The sequence below is a fragment of the Nothoprocta perdicaria genome, unplaced genomic scaffold, assembly GCF_003342845.1.
Source record: "Nothoprocta perdicaria isolate Ctin4 unplaced genomic scaffold, notPer1 scaffold_67, whole genome shotgun sequence".
NCBI classification, from domain to species: Eukaryota; Metazoa; Chordata; class Aves; order Tinamiformes; family Tinamidae; genus Nothoprocta; species Nothoprocta perdicaria.
The window spans coordinates 3,332,765-3,354,697 of record NW_020455943.1 but is presented as its reverse complement, the minus strand read 5'-3'; the positions used below and the strand labels follow the sequence as shown (position 1 = coordinate 3,354,697).

At 37.1% G+C, this 21,933-nt stretch overlaps 1 protein-coding gene across 1 annotated transcript in view; it reads left to right on the top strand.

The window, feature by feature from the left end:
• Positions 1-21,665, top strand: part of CNTN1 (contactin 1) — a 202,102-nt gene extending 180,437 nt beyond the window's left edge. Inside the window, exons 22-24 of the mRNA XM_026050261.1 lie at positions 1,594-1,706; positions 2,835-2,991; positions 19,462-21,665. Of these exons, the coding sequence (XP_025906046.1) occupies positions 1,594-1,706; positions 2,835-2,991; positions 19,462-19,541 (350 nt within the window). The 3' untranslated portion in view covers positions 19,542-21,665. The remainder of the gene's footprint in view (positions 1-1,593; positions 1,707-2,834; positions 2,992-19,461) is intronic.
• The last annotated feature ends 268 nt before the right edge of the window (positions 21,666-21,933 follow it).

The following is a 21,933-nucleotide window of genomic DNA, read 5'->3' as shown; positions in this document are numbered from 1 at the left end:
TAAAGGGCCACCCACCCTTTCCTGTTCTTTCCTGCCTGTCTTTCCTGAAGACCCAGTATCCATCCATCACAGCACTCCAGCTGCACCAGTTGTTCCACCATGTGTCAGTTATTGCAGTGATGACCAACCTGTTGGCAAAGATGCTTTTCACTCACTTGTCAGATGAATCCTTTCTCTGATACTGCACAGTCCTCTGAGAAGCCATCATAGTTTGAAGAGCCTTGTTGTCCACACTAGCTGTACGAACAGATGTTAATTCACAAAATCTGTCCACTTCCACTCAAGCTCTCCCCACTCACTGTCAAGATTAGGGAGAAAAATACCTGAGTGCCCTTGCTTTAGACCATCACCCTCAGAGCCATGTATTTATGCATCATTCACCTGAGGTCTCCCTGACAGTATCACTGGTGCCCACGTGGATAAGCAGCAGGGAATTGAATGCAGCCTTGTCTTCATAATAGAGGCAAAAAAGTTGTTAACATGACTTATATTTTAACTTAACATTTTTAACTATTTTTTACACTTGAATATTTGCTTCCCTACCATGGGAATGATGGGACATGATTATCAGAATATACTGAACACCAATGAATTCTGGAAAATAACACTCCTACTATACCAACTGTGAAGTCCAGAAAACTGGAAAATTTGTTGCCTTTCTAAGCTGTGCTCTGTCTTTGGGCTACATTCAGATTGCCTATCATCTAAAATTGATTTTGGCCTATGCAATGACATCTCTGATTAACAATTCAGACCAGCTATCACTTAGGCAGCTGTACTCTGGCTTTCCATTTAATCAATGGTGAAAAGTAAGGGTTGTACTGACTATTAAAAAATGTCCAATGACCTGATTCGTTACCCATAGAGGGAGCCAGGATCTGACAGCCCTGTGGGTGATCTGAATCAATCTTGAATTTGCATACCATAATAGGTTTATGAATATAGCTCCTTGTTTAATAATGATACTTAGCACTAGTATATCCTGAGCAATATTCAATTAAGACACGCATCTTGTTTATTAAAAGCACACTTACATGGGTTAAAAGTATGTCCAACTAATTTGAGGGTTTCTGTCAGTAAATATGATGTTGTGCAACTTAAAGCTGCAGGGTTCATTTGTGTTGAGTAAGAAGACTCCATTTCAAAAGCTTACTGTGTGAACTATAATTAACACTTTCTGCAATAGGATACTCTGGTTACTGCGGGCTTTAATGCTATAGATATGCAAGTGGTTAATTAAACATTTAATCTCAATGAATAGATAAGACATTATCTATTCAGACCACATTTCTGGGAGTTCTGGACATTGCTGCATGCCAGCAAACACACATGGTCAGCAACATAGTAGAGGGTAATCTTGGTCAAATGGTTTCCATTTTGGCAACACAGAAAAGCAAACCCACAAAGCTGCTGCCATATGAGCCAAACAAAATAGCCTAGTTGGAACTGCAGAGATTCATTCCAGGAAGGAGACGACCCCATGTTCATATAACGATCAGCCATAATCTTCCCTTCTACATGCCTTAATAAAAATGTCGTTGAAAGGTTATGAAAGTTCATTTATGTGCACATTATATGTTTCTTGCTTTTCAGCTCCAAGTCAACGTCCAAGAATTATTAGTTCTGTAAGATCTGGTTCAAGATACATCATCACCTGGGATCATGTGAAGGCAATGTCAAATGAGTCTGCAGTTGAAGGATACAAAGTATGATCTATGAATCTGTCTTTTTATGTATCCTGTATGGGGTATATTTGATAGCCAATGTTGAATTTTGATACCTACTCAGGTTTAAATATGGTTGCATGCTACAGATGAGGTTGGCATGCCCAGATATCACAGATGTCCCACAATCTTAAGGTAGTGACTCTGTCAAAGGTATGAGGAAGCATTGGAACTCTGAAATTCATCTCTGTAGCAGGCCATATTGTGAGAAAGTTCTGCTCAATGACAGTAGCAGCCTGATTTCTCATATGATAACATCGATTGTATATTGGCTAGAAAGAGTGTGTTTTGAAAAATGTTACAGTTTGCTAGTTTCCTTTTAGTTCTAGCTTTCATTTTCTTCAAGTTTCATTGTCTTCAAGTTCCTAGAACAGTTCCTAGAAGACTTGTTCTTTAAAGTTCAGGAGTGTAGAGGAAGAAAAGGAACACGTCTTGTTAGATGCAATTGCTGCATGTGTACTATGCACTGGTAGAGCAACTGTGCATAGGAAGTATAGACCATATAGAAATATGTACTTCTGGCATACAGAAAGCTTCAAAAGTTCATTCCTCTTTAATTTTGATGCTTTCTTGGCAATCAGAAAATTGGTATCATGTTCTGCACACACAGATTTTGTTTGATGAGGTGATTGCTTCCTGGAAGTCACAAAAATGCTTCCCAGACATGATTCCAGAAAGAGTGGAAATCTTTACTAAAGGTTTCACGAGTCATGTACTCTCACATTTGCAATAGCTTAATGGCATTGAAAATTAATAATTATGTTGTTTCATTTATGTAAATGGTATTAAATTATTTATGTCTGAGAACGCATCTAAGAGGTGAGCTTTTTATTTGATGCTGTTTGACATCCTGAATTACATCTTGTATCCTTTAAGTAATTAGTCTGAATCCGGGGGCTATTTTTCAAAAGGCTAAGTCACTTTATAACAGATAAAACAGTGAAGCAACATCCTATCTAGATTCACCTTGTGTGAGAGTGAAGAAAATAATACTTGCTACAAAGTTTAGATTTTTTTTATAAATAAAAGCCTAATATTTTTAAATCTATACACCATACTTATATAACTGTATTCAATGAAATGTAACTATATTAATTGTGTCTTTCCTAGGTGTTGTATAGACCAGATGGGCAACATGAGGGCAAGTTGTTTTCAACTGGAAAGCACACAATAGAGGTCCCAGTCCCCAGTGATGGTGAATATGTTGTTGAGGTCCGAGCACACAGTGAAGGAGGGGATGGAGAAGTAGCTCAAATAAAAATTTCAGGTGAGCAGATAACTTTTCTTTCCTCCTGCTCTTTTGAAAATGCTGGATTAAATATCTTTTCTTCTTCTGGTCTGGAATGAGCACACCATTGCTGTCTGGAAGTGGAGAGAGAGCTCTCTTGCAGTACCTAAACCAAAATTTATCTTAAAATCTAGCTGAAGACTAATATTACACCCAAGAAACTTCAGCAGTAGTCCAGCTAAACACTGGAGACACCGCTGAAATTCCCCATATGAAACTGGTTCGGCTACTGTCCCCGCTCAGACTGCCACTTACACAAGCATCTTACAAAAGTAACACTGTGGAGGAGGCCTCAGGCTCATGAAATCTGCTTGCTATAATTCTATATTTCCCAGTGTCTGTCAACTCTGCATCTCTTTCCTGTCTCAACTGCCAGTAGGAAGAAAAAAGTTGCTGAAAAAAGCACGTGTTCCACAAGTGAATTCCAATGCAAGTTCCACTTCAATGGCAACAAGGAAAGCTGTGATGCGTATAGATGGATAGCAGTGAGAAATGCAAGTGCTCAACTTGCAGTGATTTGCACTTTAGAGTTGTTTGAGTGAACGGTAGCCAGGGCAAGGGTGCTTACATGGACCAGACTGAATCCACTTGTGCTTTGGATTGGTTCTAAATATGAGCTCAGACATGGCCATCACATCTATGTCTTTCCTGTTTTGTAATTAAACAGTTCTTTTAAGTAGAACATGTAAACAAACATCAAGGACTTGGACAGTCCTTTGCCATGGTGTGGTTCAAACAATTATATTGTATTTTTTATTTTTTTTTTCTTAAAAAAGGAATTAGAAAAATGTAAGGATTGAATATCAACATCATTCCTTATCATACAGGCAATTCAACAATTACTGTGTTCTTTTAAAAATCAATGCTTTTGCTATGTTATATTATCTGTGTGCTGTGAGGGAAGTTGTCCATTCCAAAAGGAAAGGATCAGCAGTTTTTCTTTAGTATATGTAACCGTGTAATTTATGTAAACATGGAGTGTGAAATCACTGGCATCACCACTGTGTTTGGGTAAAGCTTCCCTTCCGGTCATAATCAAGTGGAATCCAGAGGGAGAATCCATCAAATGGAATCCAGAAGTGGATTTCCACAGCTATTTCTTTCTGCACATCTCTGACTTCCTTTGGGGATGCAGACACTAAAACGATCCGCAGCATTTCAACCCTTCCCTTCTGCTGTCTGCAGAGGTCTCCTCCCTGCACTTACTGTAGCCTGCATTATTCATGAAAGGCCACATTAGCCGTTTATTTCACTGCAGTGTTCTCTAAAATGGTGTTCAGTTTGTCTGCCCAACACCAACCCTAAATCCTTCCAGGGGTGCTTCCTTTCACGGTACAGTCTCCCACTCTGCCCCATGTGGCATAGCTCTTTTCTTTTTTAATGTAAAATTTTGCCTTTGTTTATAATAAAACAAAGTTGGTTTGAATGAATTTAAGTTCCCAAGCTACCTGGATTTCTGTATGAATATATTCTCCTCAGCCTCCCTTGACACTTCATCATTTTGGTGCATGTGCATGTTTTGTTGGTTCTTACTCCTAAGTTAAGTTACTGTTGAAGGTGATTCAGTAGTGTTGGGTCTAATACCATTCCCTGCAGAATTACACTACAAATTTGATAACCATTCATCAAAAATTTTGCTTTACAAAAGCTGTAATCCATTACATTATATCTTCATACTCTGGAGGAATCACTTAACATATGTTAAACAACTTGCAGAATAGGTGAGGCAGTACCTGTCCTTAGAGCATATCTTTGTATCAGTCATATATTGTCATCTATCACCGGTGTAGCACCAAGACTTTTTAGGTAGCAGCCCTGGAGTTGAAGCAGGACTGTCACATCAGCATAATGTTTAGGCCCAGCTAATAAAGCTCACGTGTAAGAGCTTCCCCTCGCTGATCCTTACAGAGACACCATCCCTGTGCTGCACTGAAGACCTGATACCAACTTGGTCAATGCTGGTTTGCTGAGTTTCATGTAGCTCCATGGGTTTTTAGCCATGACTTTCACCATAACTGCAGAGAGGGAGGCCTAATGGGGACTGAGGTAAAGGCAGCATGCCCAGGAGTCAGTTTGAGAGGGGACACTGAGAAGGAGTAAAAGAAAGGGCAGCCTCTGTGCAATACACACTATGCAGACTACTGGGCGAGCATTTCAGGCTCTTGCTAGGCTCAAACCAGCTTTTCCAAAGAGCAGAATGAAGTGCAGTTTTAAACTTACATGTGGCAAATTGTGCCTGATAATTTCTATTTTTTAGGAAATTTTCCAGTAGTACAAGAAGGCTTAGGTTAATTTCCCAGAAAGGGTGGTTGAGAGTTATATGGCAGCTTTTAAGCAATGATGATTTTTCTTGGAAACTTGCAAAGAAGGGGAAAACCGAGTTTCCCAGAAATGTAAGTTCTTGTTGTCAGCCAGCCAGAATGGGACTTCTAATATATATACATGTATATATATATAGTGAGATGTAATCAATAGGTAGGGGAAAACATACAGCATCTTATCAAATTCAGAGAGGACTGTTGCCTTATTTGACCTTTAGACATATGATCCCCAAATCCCCCTCTGCTCCTCCACTCTGTCCCCTAAAAGGAAAAAAAAAAAAAATCCTGTATAAATTAATGAGTAGTGTCTAGGACATGGACTCAAAATAGTCTGTATACTGACCAGGAACTTTTAAATCTAAAGGAAGGATACATTGGAGAGGAGTGTCTAGAAATTGCATGTGAGTTGAATTCAAATCCAAGGTGCACCTCTGAATTAGGTGCATAACCTTCATTATAGTTAATTGTGATCTAGGAGTGTAATTCATATGCTAAGAAATAAGCTTCTAGTAGTAGAGATGCAGTATAGCACTGATGACATCAATGCAATGTTGACAGACCTGACATGATCTACAGGAGACCCGAGGTCTTCTGGATCAGCAATAGAGGCCAGGCAGGACACCAAAAGGCATCTTCTGGCCTATATTTCAGGCGTCTGAATTGCACCCTATGCAAGCCAAAATCATTTCCCTGGTTTTGGTGGCTGCTGTGCTATACTGCGGTGTTGTCCGAATGCCACAGATGTGCTCTGAGCACTTCTAAACACTTGCTAAATTAGATCTTTCAGTGGTTTGGGCACAAGAATATCTCATTCAGGAAAGCTGACTGGCCCTGACGTCTGCAACTTTTGTTATATTAAAAATATGACACATTTTAAGCAGCATTGTTATATCTGAAAGTCAAATACAAAAGAAGCTAGAAACATATATTATTTCTCATTCCATCCTTTGTCCAAGACACAGACTTTCTTTTATGTTTTTTTCCTTCTCCTTTTTCCTCCCAGAAAGCCTGGGCATAGGCTGAAGTACAAGGTAAACATTCAGAAGCAACTTTACTCTCATATAACCAGTTAGATTCCTCCTGGATTCTGTTTTAGTTCAGTCTGATATAAACAAAGTTTGCCAAACACGGCCATCACACATGCTTTTCTAGTTAGTGTGTATCCTGAAGTGCTTTTTATAAAATCATTCACTCCATATCCGCTGAGCTGCATTGCAGTGTATTGGTAAAATCAGTGTAAAAGATACTCATGAACTGTTGTCTTTTGTTTACCAGTGTCTGTTATACAGTTTAGGATTTGGGAATATTTCTTAAGGCCCTTATAATAAATTCATATTTAAAATTCCATCTTGAGATACCGCAACCAGTTGAATGTTGGAACTGCTTGTTTAACCAATGGAGTCAGTTTTAAGGGCTAATAGTAGGCTTATCTGTTTTCTTTTAAATATATTAAAAGCTTAGAATTTTTCTGTTCTTTGCATGCTTTCCTGATGGCATGCTTTGTCCTAATGCTAACATTAATGTAATCAAAGCAGCCTTGCAGTCAATACAAACTAAAAACATATGGTGCTTCATTCTTTCCTCACTTCACTCAGTCAGCTGCATTGGCCTCAGTGGAGTTAATTTATGCCAGAGTAAGGAAACAGACATTCAGGCTCTCAAATTTTTAATATTTCATCCATGAGGGAGAAGGAGAAATTCTGACTTGTGAGGAAATAAAGATACCATGAACCTTCAAGTATGAACTCTTTATAATGTCCCACTTTAAATAATGATATGGACTAAGAATAATTCATGCATTGTATATGCTTATAACAAGAAAACAAAATTACAGTCCACATTCACTGCTCACATATAGATGTATTTCATTTGCCAGAGGCATATTTTAGAATACTACAGAAATAATGACTTTAAAGTATATACCTTTTTCAAAGCAAAATGCATTTTTTTTTGTCATTTAGTAACCAGTATCCCAACACTTTAAATATTTTATCTTTTCATTTCCTTTTATTGTTATTTTAAAGTGGACATTAATATGTATTGCACATATTCGTCCCAAGAAAATCAGGTGATCATTCACCTTTAATGTGGTATGGTCAAAATCTTTTGATCATAATTCAAAAAAATGTCCATCTGTTGCAAAGATGGTTGTAGAACTAAGAAAAATAAGAGGATAAAACAGGCAAAATCGTAATAAAATTATTACAAAAGCAGATATCTAACTGGCAGTGTACGGCATGAAGTCTGTAATGATAAATTTGAAACTTACTACAATTTTGACAAGAATGTAGCAAAAATATTTTATAAAATAAAAATATCCTTCCATAAGAACTGTCCTGCATGAGAATAAATAAAAACTGCATTTGGCTGTTATCTCGTGTCTTAAAAATGAAACAGAAAAGTAGGAAATATTCAGCATAACCTCTAATCTGAACATATAAATTTCCCTAAAACAACATTCTCTAGTTCCCTGATGTTCCTTTTGCTTTCCTTTCATTATGACATTCAAATTCATCACTAAACATTGCTGCTTAGTTCCAGACCTTACCGTAACAGCTAAGCTTTGACATAATTTTTGTTTATTTCAATTTCTTGTATGTCTCTTGTAATCAAATTCAATCCAGGAAGGACTGTGGAAATGTTTTCTTCTCAAATGTTGCTGTTTAGTCTGTGTTATCCTATTCTTGTTGCTGTTTATTTGTCATTTATTTGCATTCCTATGAAAGAGCCTGGGTGAGAAAGTGGGAAAACAGCACGATTTCATTGTTAGTCACAATGCCCATGACTAACCCATGTATAGCTAGGAATTAGACAAATGTTTTTATACACCAACAGAGGTTTAAGAGAATAGTATCATTTGGAACAAGAGCTGTATAGGGTAGTCATTGTCACAGTAAAGCTAACAGGACAAGAAAAGAAGTTTCCATACACTGGAAGGTGGAAAAATGACCACTGTCTTGTGAAGCATCTTGAGCCTTTCTCCTGTGCCTGGTTTTGCATGTTCAGCCGGAGTTGCTCCATGCCTGTCTGCAAGCTTGGGAATTGCCAGCGAAATCCCCGCTGAGGGCTATTGCGTGAGTTCATGAGAACTCTGTAATGTCTTTAAAGATTAGCAAAAGAGAAATCTATGGCAACTCCTTATGCCCTGTTGCATGTTTTAACTTGCCACACGTTGGAGACTTTGCTGGCTATTCCCAAGCTTGCGCAAATGTTACAGGAGCATGTGACTTTCACAGGAGAAGAAATACTCTTGGAACTGGTATTGTCACACAAAGTATATGGAAGAATTAAAAAACAGGGAAAATCAACAAGTGTATGGTGCTATAGTGTGAATTCAGCATGAGGAGCAGGAGGGAGGCAAGGAGTCTTCAGTTAGATTAAGGATGGCTGCTAATATAGTCATGAATGGTAAGGAAGAGATGAGTGGGAAAAGATCATTCACCTTTCTCCGTGGTATGAGAATGGAGGTACTCAGCGAAATTAGCAGCAGGAGATTGAAAAAAAAATCAGTTATAATCTTTTACATGTCATAAGATTAAATTATGGGACATCCCGTGACAGGATGTCGTGCCCACTACCGTTATAAATGGAGATTGGTCTACCGTTTTTTATTTAAAACATCTTACATTCCTCTTCTACTCAGGAGCTACTGACTGACAGAAATGGGAATGTATATAAGGGAAATTCATATTCTGCAGGCCATAAATTTTGTCTGTTATTGAATAGTATTGGAGTCAGTGTTCTGAGTGAGATAGGCCTTTGGTCTGACTCTCTGAAGTTGATTCTGTATTTCCAAAATTTAGGAAGTCTGAACCCTAAAATGTTTGAATAATATTTAGTTGAGTGAAAAGTTGAGTTTCACAAGTTTTTCTTGTGAAATCTTAATGTTTTTTCTTTGCTGTTTTCAGCAGCTTGGATATTATCCACCAGACAATGAAAGTGTTTTAAAATGCACAAGGTGGAGAAGAAAAATAAATTGTGTTTCAATGTGCAGTTAGAAATTATTTTATTAAAAATTCCAGCAAGCTTTTTTGATTAACACTCTTTCAGTTAGGGTGATCAATGAGTTAAAGCATTGACATTCAAAGCACATTTGAGTGGTTTATTCTTCTACATTAATTTATCCAGTTATTGAGATTGATAATAAGTATTTTTAAAAACATGCTTTTATATTTTATTAGAGAAGCACACTATGCTACTTTTTTTCTATGAAACAGAATACTGCTTATTTTATATACATTCAGCCACACCATTAAAGGAAAATGGAGAAAATATGGAAGATCTTATTAATTCTTTGTGCCTAAACGTAGCAGCATAGCAAAAAGAATACAGAAAACGATCAGAATGCTTATACAGCGAATGTCTAATAGAATGAAAGACTAATAATTTGCTTTAATAGTCTAATTTCTTTAATGTACAATGATTTAATTTATTACAAATACAAATTCTGGTTTCACCGCATTTAACTTTTGAATTATACACTGTTTTAAATTGCTTTGAAAAATGAAAGCTAGCCAACTAGCGTTCATAGTCATTTAAAGTAATCTTTGTAATCTAAAGTAATCTAATTATTTTTTTCTTAATAAGCTAGACAGGATTGCAGACATGATCACAAGGATGAAGGAGTGGAAAAGGGAATATTTTCTGGTCATGACAATTTTTACATGTTTTAATTTTTAGTATCAAGCAGTGCAACTTTATAATTACCCTTGTGCCTTGAAATAGTGGCATATTCATCCTTCTCAACTTTGTGCACGTAATCTAGCCAGACTACTTTCCTAATCAGTCAATGAAGAGAGGGATTCAGAAATCCTAGGATAGATTTATTATCAAATCCTAGGATAATATCCCAGGTCTTTAAATGAAGCCTCACTCTCTTGATAGAGTGAGAGTGATTAGCCAGTGTTTTTCTGACAAAAGGCAGTAACCATCTTTTTTTTCCAGTGTCTTTAGCAAAGGCCAAATGCCTTCAAGAACCTTCTTTGGTAGTTAGGAGGGTTCACATCTGCTTAGTTTAGTATGATGGAAGTGTCACAGAGTCTAGTTACTTTAAAAAAAGTAAAAGTTTTCTTATTTTGATGGAGAGGGCCAATCTAACAGAAGCACATACCTGCTTAAAGGACAATTACCAAGGTGAAGGAACTAAATTCTTGGTTGATGCTCATCCTGGTGAGAGAGGGAAGTCGGACCAGATGATCCTCAGAGGTGGATTTCAGCCAAGCATTTTGTGTCCCAATGAACTGTAAAATTTAGGAACTTCAGATTTACCTATGGAATATGAATGATAAATGTTCAGTTAAAGACATATATTGTGATTATTTGGCAGCTTATAGTAATGTGTAAATAGATGCATTTCTTACTGCAGATACTAAGAGTAGTTACAATTATGTATTTACTTGTGATATAAGACTTATTTTTAATATACTAAATGTGGAAAACACTTGTATATATTTTGCCTTTCATCCATAAACAGTTCATCTTATTACATCCTAAAATGTTGCAGGTTGTTTTTAGAATACTTTAAGGACTTTTAATATTAAGACCTATATATTTTACCTAAAATGTCTACTATATTCTAAAGTTTATTCTTGTATTCTATGCCTATTGAACACAATATTAACACTATATGAACTATATGAATACTATATTAAGCCAGTGGAGGATGGAGAGAGAAATATTAATTCTATCTAAGTAGAAAAAGTCAAAAGTATCTTTCATCTAAGTTGATGTGATTGATTGAGATTGTTAAGTTTGGTGTTTGTCTTTAGTGCACCATTGCTTACATTTATGCACCTGAATTGTTTGCACTATTCACCTGTTGTACCACATAGCTGGTCAAAATACAGCTTGTTTGCAAAGTGAGGAGTAATCAACTGGTATAGACTTGGGTTATTTTTAAAAAATTGGGTTATTATTAAAAAACTTGCAAAAGATATTGCAAAAATAATCCATTTTTTTCTTGAAAAGAAAAAAAGAAGAATATCCTTAATCCCAGGAAGAAGGATCCAGTAATAACCAGACCTGCCAGCTGGCCAAACAAGATCTACTCCTTTTCTCCTTTTCAGGATTAGGACAAAAACTTTCTTCCCTAGCCTCTCTTTTGTTTTATTTTTTTTTTCCTGAAAAAAAATAGGCCTTCTTGATGAAAAACCTCTCAGTGATTCTCTCCGAGGAAGGCTAACTTTCCCTGAACAGTCACCAACCAAAATTTCTGAGGCAGTGCGGAAGAATGCATTCATGTGTGGAGCATTTAAAGCCAACAGTTTTGCTATACTAGAGAATCAGCATAATCACAAATAAGCTTTTTTAGATGGGTAAGCTGCTAAAATTGGCTTAAAGTAAAACTCATTCAGTGCTTCTCCTGCTGTTCCATCAGACAGCTTCCAGCAGTGAACATCTCTTCCCAGCTGAACACATGATTCAGCCTTACTTGGTCTGGCAGTACTCCTAGTGCTGCTTGTGAGCCAGTTTGTCAGGAGTGATTGCTCTCAAGTAGAGAGACAGAGCAGAGGCTGAGAGATAGGACAAGCTTTCAGGTCGTATCTGACCTATCTGACCATGCCTGACCTAGGTCCCCGGACCTAAAATTATACCCTGAAGCTCACAATGTGTGCATGAAGTACAAATAAGATTTTTGTATGGGTTCATTAGCCACAGAAGAACCTCCACAGAGTGAAGTTGTTATTTGTTAGGTATCTGCTTTAAGAGAATACATATAAGAGGTTTACTTGTAGTTTCTACTTAACCCTTCATGCAAAAAGGGTTTATAATAAATGTGAAGGCAAGGAGGCAGCTGAGAGATAATTTACCTTTACTGACAGTTAAGTACTGTCAGTACTTAACAGTTGTTGCCTGTTGACAATTACCCCATTTTCTTGGGAGTCCAAGGTATCTTTTCACTTTGGCAGCAGAGTCAGAATCAATAGAAAAGAAGCACATGCAAATGCTAGCAGAGGCTACCAGCAAGCCAGGTGTCACTACCAAAACCAAACAAAGAGTTTGCTTGGTACTTGGTTCTGACATGTAGCTTCTGAGATAGGATGAAAAAGATGAGCATTTCTGGGGTGAAACAACCAGACCATCAGCAGCTTTTACTTTGGGTTTTGGTGGTATTTGAAAACTCTTCCATGGCTACACAGGAAAGTTAGTTTTTCTAACTAGTTTACTAACCGTAGCCTGTGCCTGGCACAAAAAATGGGCAAATATGCAGACAGCATTACGGTCACCATATACATCTGCTGGGCTGCAATACAGTAATTCCCAAAGCTGTGAATTACTCCGTAGATCCTTTCTTGAAAGGTTTACAGCGTAGGCAAAAGGAACATTTCCCCATGACTAAACAAGGGAATTCCTACATGAGCAAAAATTGAATCCAGGATTTAGCATTCATGCCAGTGATACAAGATAAGCAGATTCTGATTACTTCAGTTATTTTCCATTTACCATGAATAAGGGTAGCAGGATTTAAACTGTCTGCCCGTATTTCCCATTTCTTTTACAGTGGTATTTCTTGGAGACATTATTTCCACATGGGATAAGTGGAATTTCTATTCTGAAGTCAGTTCACAGAACTACAAACCCACAAGTTTATGTACTTTAGTTTAACCTAAGAATTTATATCCCTGCCCACACACACAGTTCTCTGTTCTTGGTGGATAAATATGAAAATATGAACACACTCAGAAAAGAGACATTGATGACCCCCTTGCTTAAGGGTGGTGGAATTGATGCTAAAGAAACTAATGAACTCTCTTCAGAGATTCTGCGGGACCAAAAATCCCTTTATTTTCAGTAAACTCTTCTTTTTTTTTCCCCCACAGAAGTGGAAAGTTAGAAGCTTAGTTAGAAGCTTAGTTAGAAGCAAGATAAAACAGAATATGGGAAGTTTGGGGCTCACCTGTCTTCAAGTAAACAGATGAATAAACAGAAATATAAAAGCAGACAGAAGATCTTCGTGATCTTCGTGACAGAAGATCAGTCTTGAGTTGTGAGCTAGCACAAAAGGCAGAGTATTATTTAGATGAAATTGGGTAAGACTTGACCATTCTTTCAAAAAATATAATCAGTTTTGCAGAACAAACACAAAGATACACTCATTTAACTATCAGGATAAGGAAACTTTGCTCTGTTACAGACTTAGGCTAATTATGAATCGTATAAAATACCATTTCAGGTAAGATCTGTCTTTTCTTACTCTGTTACCAAATGTATAATAACTTGTGTCATGACAGCTCAGTTGATGATATTCTTATCGTTCAGATGGTCAGTCTGCATCTACCTGAGCAATTTGTGCAGCACAACAGGAGTGTGTTTGTAGAGAGAAAGCCGGTGCTCAGGCTCCCGGTATCACAGAACCACATGAGAGCTGAGCTTGGCAGGGACCTCTGGAGATCATCCAGTCCGAACCCATGCTCAAGATGAGCCACCTGGAGGACATTGCCTAGGACTGTGTCCAGCTGGCTTTTGAAGTTCTCCAAAAATGGAGGCTCTACATGTGCAGGTCAGGATCTGCTATGGACTAGGCTGGTCCTGAGCAATGTATCTGAGACAGCTCTGCAAATCACAGGGAAGGGAACAGCCGAGGTGCTCACTTTAAAAATGCCGTGCTTCTCAAACAGGAACTGCACAGTCACGTAGACACTCCCCTTGATTTTCAGCTCCTGGAAGCTAAGAAAATTGATACCATTTAATACATATTAATTCTTGAACAACCCTTGCTGACAACAACAACAGCAAAAGAGTTTTGTCCCTACAGAATCCATTTATGATTAGCTGAAATATGGCTAAATGTTAGTGCATGTGCATGTTGGCAGGACAAATGCTTTCCCACTGAGGGAAAAAAAGAAAGAAAAAAAAAAGGTGTTACATATGACAGTTTCATAAATGACTGACCGATAACTAATTTCCTGGTTCACAGATTCTGTTACAGTCTGGGGTAGATTCTTCTAGATTTCGTAAACTATTGTTTAAAAGGAATGCTAATGTGGGAAGAGGGAAAATGTCGTGTTTAAACATAAGTAGCATTTAAAGAAAATAGTGACATTTTAAAATAATAAATCATTACAACATCTTGGAAAATATGTAAAAGCCTGCTTCAATGCTCATTTCATTTGGGCTTTACATTCATTTATTTTATATATATTTGGAAAAGTGTTGAATACTGTTGAATTTGTTCGCAAGAGCTGAGATCTCCCTGTAGTGCGTAAAAGATTTATTCATGTGTTTGAGATGGACATCAATTTTAACATAAAAATAGAAAAACGTGGAACAGAAAACAGGGAATTTCTGTGATATGTAATGATCTTGTTGAACTAAAATCTGTCCAGTGGCTGTTCCCTTTACTCCGATAAACCATTTGTGAACAAGTTATCGCTAAAGGTTGTATAAAACAGAAGGTGGGAAAGAAAAAAATAGGTTAACCATATGCACCACTTACTGTATGTTGTGTTTTAAACTGTATTCTGGATGTATTCTACTTTAGGTGGTGTAATGCTAGGTTTAAAATGCTGACTACAGGAACTCTAACGCAAACAGTAGTAAGGCATTTATGGGAATATAAAGAGAACATAACTAAAATTTTACAAATACTTTTGCTTGGGGCTGTTGGAAGAGCAAATTAAGTTGTGCATTTCAATGTTTATTTGAAGTAAGTGAGGAATCTAATTCTCAAATCCAAACTTACATGCTCGAATGCTAATTAGGTTCCGTGACCAGAGTCCTGATTTGGTTTTGGCCTCTATTTTGGTGACTGTAGTTTGCAATCGAATGTTATCTCGACACTTGAGATGCTGGGTGAGCGACAGATCACACATTATTATACTAGGAAAGAACAAGGCTTTTTATGCTGAATATATCCAGACCATACATACCTGGCCAGACTTGGAAGGAATGCTACAATTCTTCTGTTTTAGTTTGCATCCCCAATTTTATTTGTTCACATTAATTAATTCTTCATCTGGAACTTTTCTGACTTTTAAAGATTATTAAAACTGACAGATTGCAATTGCATTATTCAGTTGTACAGTCTCAAATCCTGCAGTCAGTACTGGGGCAAACCTTACATTAAATTTGCAGAGTACTGACTCTCATGCTCTGAGGATGCATATTTCAGGTGAAGTAAAGTATGGTTCCTGACATGTGGGTCAGTAATCTAACAAAAACAAAAGGATGAAAAAAAAAAAAAACTGTTTAATCTATATTTGCCCTCCTAATGTTCAGCTAATGATCTGTTAAAGTTGGATTGGCTTCCTTAGAGAGACCTGTTACAAGAATCTCTGCAACAGCGACTGAACCTTGTATGGAACCAGGTGAATTGCTAACTATTAAATCTGGAGCCAGAAGAGCACTTCACAGGGGAACATTTATTATTCCTTTCTCTTTGTAAAATAGTTACATGCAAATAGAAATGTCCTCATTCTTGCTCATTATTCAAGTTCATTCAGCAAACTTTTTTTTCTTTAGCTACATTAGAAGTATTCAAAATATGAATTTAATTTTGTTTTTCCAGCCACATTATCCTGTCTGACAAAGGCAGAATACATTTTGTATGTCTAGAATGTGGAATATGTTTTCCGTGACTGTTGTTCAATTTTTAAGAAGCACTGATTTTGTATTTGGGGATAAAGACTGCAAAAAAAAAAAAAACATGATGTGTCTCATAAATCACTAAAAAGAACATTTAAATATATCCTAGCACTTTTATGCTTGCTGAAATGTGCAGTTTCTATATTTGGGAGCATCTATCAACATGCAGTCATTTTAAGCATAAATTTCCTCTCTTTATGATTTCTTCTACAATGTTTGAAGCAGAAAATAAGCTCTGTGGGAAAAGCTCTGCAGTTCTGGCTTCATGGTGGGTGCTGTGAACTTTCTACCTGCATGGACAGTGGAGAAACCTACATCATGTAAATATAATTATTTCCACATTCAGTGTTAGAAACAAGAGGGGAAACAGTTGGCCACATTTTGGACACTGTCTTTGGAATATGTTGCTGATTGATAGATTCCACATAGAGCTTCAGTGATGGGTCAGGACACATTGTCTTTTGGATCTCTCTCTCAAATAGCACTAGAGACAATAGACACATCAGGACTTTTTATTCATTCATTCATTTATTTATTTTTCTTTCTGCATCTTGTGTCTGTGTTGTTTGCTTTTGTGTTTTCTTGGTGCAGTATTCTGCCTTTGCACAATCCATGTGCTTTGGGGGCGAACAAGCAAAGTTCTATAAAGAAGGAGGAGGTACTCTTGAGTTTTTCATTTCTTCCTTCACTTCCCTCTGCCCTTTCCTCTGTCCCTTCAGAAGTGAGCAGCAAACATCTTTTTGTTAAATGGTTTGTACATATATAACATGAACAACTGCAGGCACATTCTGCTATGTGATGTTTGGTCATCTCAAAAGCATCGCTCCGTTCCTGGGGAGGACACACACTATTCGTTAGAGAGGGTTTGGCTAAAAGGTATCTTTGGACCAACCTCTCTCCAGTGATTTACAGGTACTAGGTATATCGAGTGGAACCTGATTCTTCTTACTTCATTCAGGAATTAGATCTGACTTGGGAAGCTCTGTCACAAGTCAGTTGTGAGGAAAGAAGCTGCAGCAGACTAATTTGACATGTCCTAGTCGTAGTCCCTGTTTGAAATCACAGAATCACGGAATATGCAAGGTTGGAAGGGACCTCTAGAGGTCATCTAGTCCAACCTTCCCGCTCAAGCAGGCACACCCAGAGCATGTGGCACAGGGTGGAATGGTAGGAACATTTAAAGCTGAATGAGGAGAGAAGGTTGTGGGAGCAGGTGAGGGGTTAAAAGACTCAGTTAAAAAGACTCTGCAAAGAGGCCCAGATTTTCTCTGAAGAGGCCAACAGAAGTGCATCCTTCAGGTGGGAGGATTCTTAAAATAAATGCATTTTTTTTCCTTTGTGCACAGCAGATTCCAGACTGCACAGCTATAGGCACCCAGATAAGACATTTGCTTGCACTGTAGCAAGCTATGATATTTTATGGCTCAAGTCATACATTTGGATTTTATGGCTTAAGCCATGAATTTCTTGGTAGAAAAAAATGGATGATTGTCTCTTGGCAGTGGGTAGGACAGTAGTTATGACTGATCACTCCTCCTCCACTCCAGTGGACTCTTTTTACCTTTATATCATCTCTTCTAATTTTCATTCTGTTAGTCCATGTCTGAGTCACCTTTTCCCCACTGGAAACTGAATCTTACGTCTCATTCTAATCCCTTATGCAAATCACAGAAAGATAACTACTGGTGCACTTTGGCCTTGCTTCTCGCTTTAGCCTACAGAGATAATTCCTTTCATGGAGGTATAATCCTCTGAATATTTCATGGGTAAATAATAAACTCAAAAGCTTCCAGTGTATGCAAGGAATTTACACATAGCTGCCTATATATAAAATTCAAAGGCATTGCTGCAACAAGTTGTGAATACATATCATTATGAAAATTACATATTGAAGATATGTATTCACAACTTGTGAATACATATCATTATGAAAAAGCTCCACCTAGTGCAAAGATTAAGATTCTGTATGTGATCATTTCTTGGGTAGGATTTGTTTGTGGGACAGGGGTTTCAACATGGAATTGCAAACAGTGCATGGTTAGTACATCAGAGGAGAGATGGTGATCAGAAGGAAGACAAAGAGCATTGAGACATATTGTGAAAACCTTTCAGAAAACAAACCTTGCAATTAACTACATAGGAGCCACAGGTGACGTAGATCTGATCGCATACTTCAAGAAAAAAAAAAGAATATTTTGTTACCACATCCATCCAGTTTCCTCACTTTCTCCTTATTACTGTGGATAATAATTACTGTTAGAAATAATAATTGAAGGTACCTTTCAGAGATTTATTTGGCCATATTTGCATTTCAAAGTAGCATCTTTTTCACACTTCCCACACTCAAGATCTTGCTTTGCTAACATTATTTATACAGCACTTTATTTAATAGCAAGCTCAAGATAGACATGAAGTGAAAAATAAAGGTCTTTATCCTGAAAGATGCAAAAATTGATCAGGTACACACATAAAATATACAGACTTCTCCTTCTAGAAACATGTGCAATGCTGGACCACATGGTGTAATTTACTTGTCTGAGGAGAAAATGTGAACAGTCTTTTGGGGCTTTAAATTCTATGAAAGATTGCTTGAAATTTAACACAGTGTGGCCTTGCGAGTAAGTAGAAGAGGGCTAGCTGCTGGAGTGTGCATTGCAGCCGATTGCAAACAATTCTATCCTTAAACTCTGTTCAGAAGCAGCAGCAAGTTGTGGCTCACAGTGCCCACCTACATGCTGCCACTACCACAGAACCTCTCCAGAATGAAAGCATAGCCTGTTCTCCAGCACCTTTGAGAGTCTTTGGATAATGTCCAAGGTGGACAGCTAAATTGCCACCTGGTCTCAGTTTGGTTGGATTATTTTGCAATATAGAAACTTTTTTAGAGGGAGATGGACCATGAAAACACAAGCCATTTTAACACTACAGCAATTCTTATGCCTGTTTGTCAGACCAAGTCACGTAAAGCTTGTAGGCTGTCAATTCATAGTTTTTGTCTTAAAATATTTGCCTAAGAAAGACTCTTGTGAGTGTGCAAATGCCAAGCTCTTAGAAATGAGCCATCTGGACTTTGTAAGCCAGCAGGTAAACAAATGGACCAGGCTCTTTGACATCTCTCAGGTTATTGCTGATCATAATAACATTAACATTTCCAAAGGTGTCTCTTTGCTTCGTCACATTTCAAAGACTCCATTAATTTTGTTTTCACATGCTTAAATATTTATTTTGACCTTTTACCTCCTGGTATAACCTCCTGGCTTGCTGGACCATCAAATCAAAATATGCTGATGTGTTCTGAATGGCCTTGCTGTCTGTATAAACACCCTGCATAAACAGCTCTCCCAGAACAAAAGAGCGAGCCCTCCACGGAGCTGTAGCAAGCCTCTCCCTCCATTCCAGATTAGCCATCCAGGTAGACGCTGTGTTGATACGTGCCAGCTGGCTTTCAGGCCTCCTCGCCCGGAGCTCTTGCCTGCCCCCATGGCTGTTTGCAGTGGGTGATGCTGAAGTGAAACCAACCCTGTGTTGTCTGTTCGATGTGCAGGTGCCACCGCTGCAGTCCCACCGACGCTGCTCGGCCTGTTGCTGATGGCCCTGGGTGTCCTCGCCTACCTGGAGTACTGAATGTAGCCCGATTTATCCCGCCCTCCACCCAAGGCAGAGGATTCCCTTGGAACACGAGGACTGCAGCCCTTTCTGATTCCCGTGGCACCATCCTTAGCCAAATAAATTACACTTTAAAATAAATTACCCTACTGATTTCCTATGGACTTTAAGAGGACTGAGGCATCCAGGAACTCCTCCATGAAGTAAATCAACTTTTGAAAGGATAAGAAATGATTTTTAACTTGTTCCAATATGCCTTATAAAACACTTACACTGATCTGTGACAGTTGCATGATTCGGTCCAATGGGGCAAGTTACAGTGTTAAAACCCAATAACCTAGGCTGTACAGTGAAAGTAAAATCACCATATGTAGGTGCTTTAACTTGAATAACAAATTGTGAAATATAATAGAGATTGAAATGTTGATTGTATGTGATAAATGTAAGAGTACTACGTCTGTCTGTACTATCTTATATGTTTTGTGTACTGCATATTTTTGAATGGCCCCATCACCATTTATTGGGATTACAAGTTTTTAGAGATACAGTCAAAGCAAAAACATTTATTTATTTTTAGAGCTGTATTTCTCGAGGCTATTGAATATAATTTCAAAGATTTGAAACAAAATTCAGTGACACAGGATTTTTTTTTAATTTTAAATATGTTCACAACACCTGAAGATATTCATAGCATGCCAAACTTAAAAGAATTAGCCAAGAATTTCAGTGACACTAGATTTACCATATTCTTTTTTTAAAATAATTCTGTTAAAAAATGCTGATTTTTATATCAATTACTGTTTTATTTTTTATAGAGATAATGCTAATGACTGAGCATGCTCCTCCACTGCAGTTAATTTACTCTGATCAGGATTTGCTGCTACAGTCTCTGGTTTTGATTGCAGGAGTGAAAAGTCCGCTTTCAGAGAAGCAACACCATATATTTCTTTTTGATTATTATTAAGATATTAAAAAGAGCACTTAGTAGCTTGAAAATAGAGTACAGAATAGGATCAGCCAAATGGACCATGAAGTGATAGGAAACTTATGTTATTTTTTAAAATGAAAGATTTAAAGTATAAAAAAAAAAAGATATAGAGTAAATGGGAAAAACAGAGTAGCACAGTAAAAATATTATTATGATATTTACATTTTTATGCTGCAGATACCAGGTGTTACCTTCCTATATTGAAGGCCTACATTTGGGAAAATTATATGCTTTTTCAAGAACCTGATATTATTCTAATGTTCATAGTGTTGTAAATAAGAGTTTTAAAGTTCTGAGACTGTTTCCCTATTTGATAGAATTCTGAATGATCCAACTATATGTTAATACCTGAACGTCCGATCTCAATTGTTAGTGGAATCTAAATGTTAACTATGGCCTTTGCAAACTGGGAATGCTATTAGAGGTAGAGAATGTTTTTGTTCTGACTGTGTCTACAGTGTTTCAGTGTTTTCTGTTTTGTTTTTTAAATTGTTAAAGAAATGCACATTTTTTTTCATTTTCCATGGTGTGCTGGGACTTTAGTTTGAGTGTGAATGTTGAAGAAACACAGTGATATTGAATCAGCTGGCTCAAGTAATAGTGCAATGTCTGATGCTTCAAGAATTATAAGCGTTGAATCATATTTTATTAGCACAACCTTGCTAGCTACTTAGAAATAGATTTTATCTTTTTAGAACTGATACTGTAGAGGTCCGTAATAATAATATTTACATGAAGCAAGAATAGGCCTATTAATAATTTACACCTCCTTCTTTAATTTGTATAATTTTGTACTATATATTTACATGTAAAAGTGTAGAGTCTTCATTAAGAAATATCAATAATGCTGTTTCAGTTTAATTTTAACTATTTGTTACAAGATGAAACTTTTTTAAATAGGTGAAAGTGATAACTTCCCTATAAAGGAATGTTAAAGTGTCAAACAATACTGAGTTTCATAAATTGTGTAATTATTTGAAAGAAAAATGTGTTGTTGTCTTCATATACAAGAAACTAATACGCTGTAAGCCTTCTGTACAAAAAATATGTTTTGTTGTATTTTATTCAGTTTGGTTATTTTGCAGTATGACTCATTTTTATATAATATACAACCACAACTAAATCTATTGCCAAATGCATGATTGCCTTTTACTTTTCTAATACATGGTATAAGAAGCAAAACTGGTTAGTTTTTGCATGAAAATTACCTGGGAGGGAAAACCACTTATTTTTTCTTTCTTTCTTTTTTTTTTTTTTTTCTAAATCAACACCACAGATGAGGTAGTTCTCACATAATGATCAGATAGTTCCAGATCTTTCATTGTTTCACCTAATTGTATAGATTTGACTGGGACCTTCAGTTTCAAACTATTGTCCAGAAAAACTAACTATTGTATCATCTGCTTTAAAATGCAAGGTTCT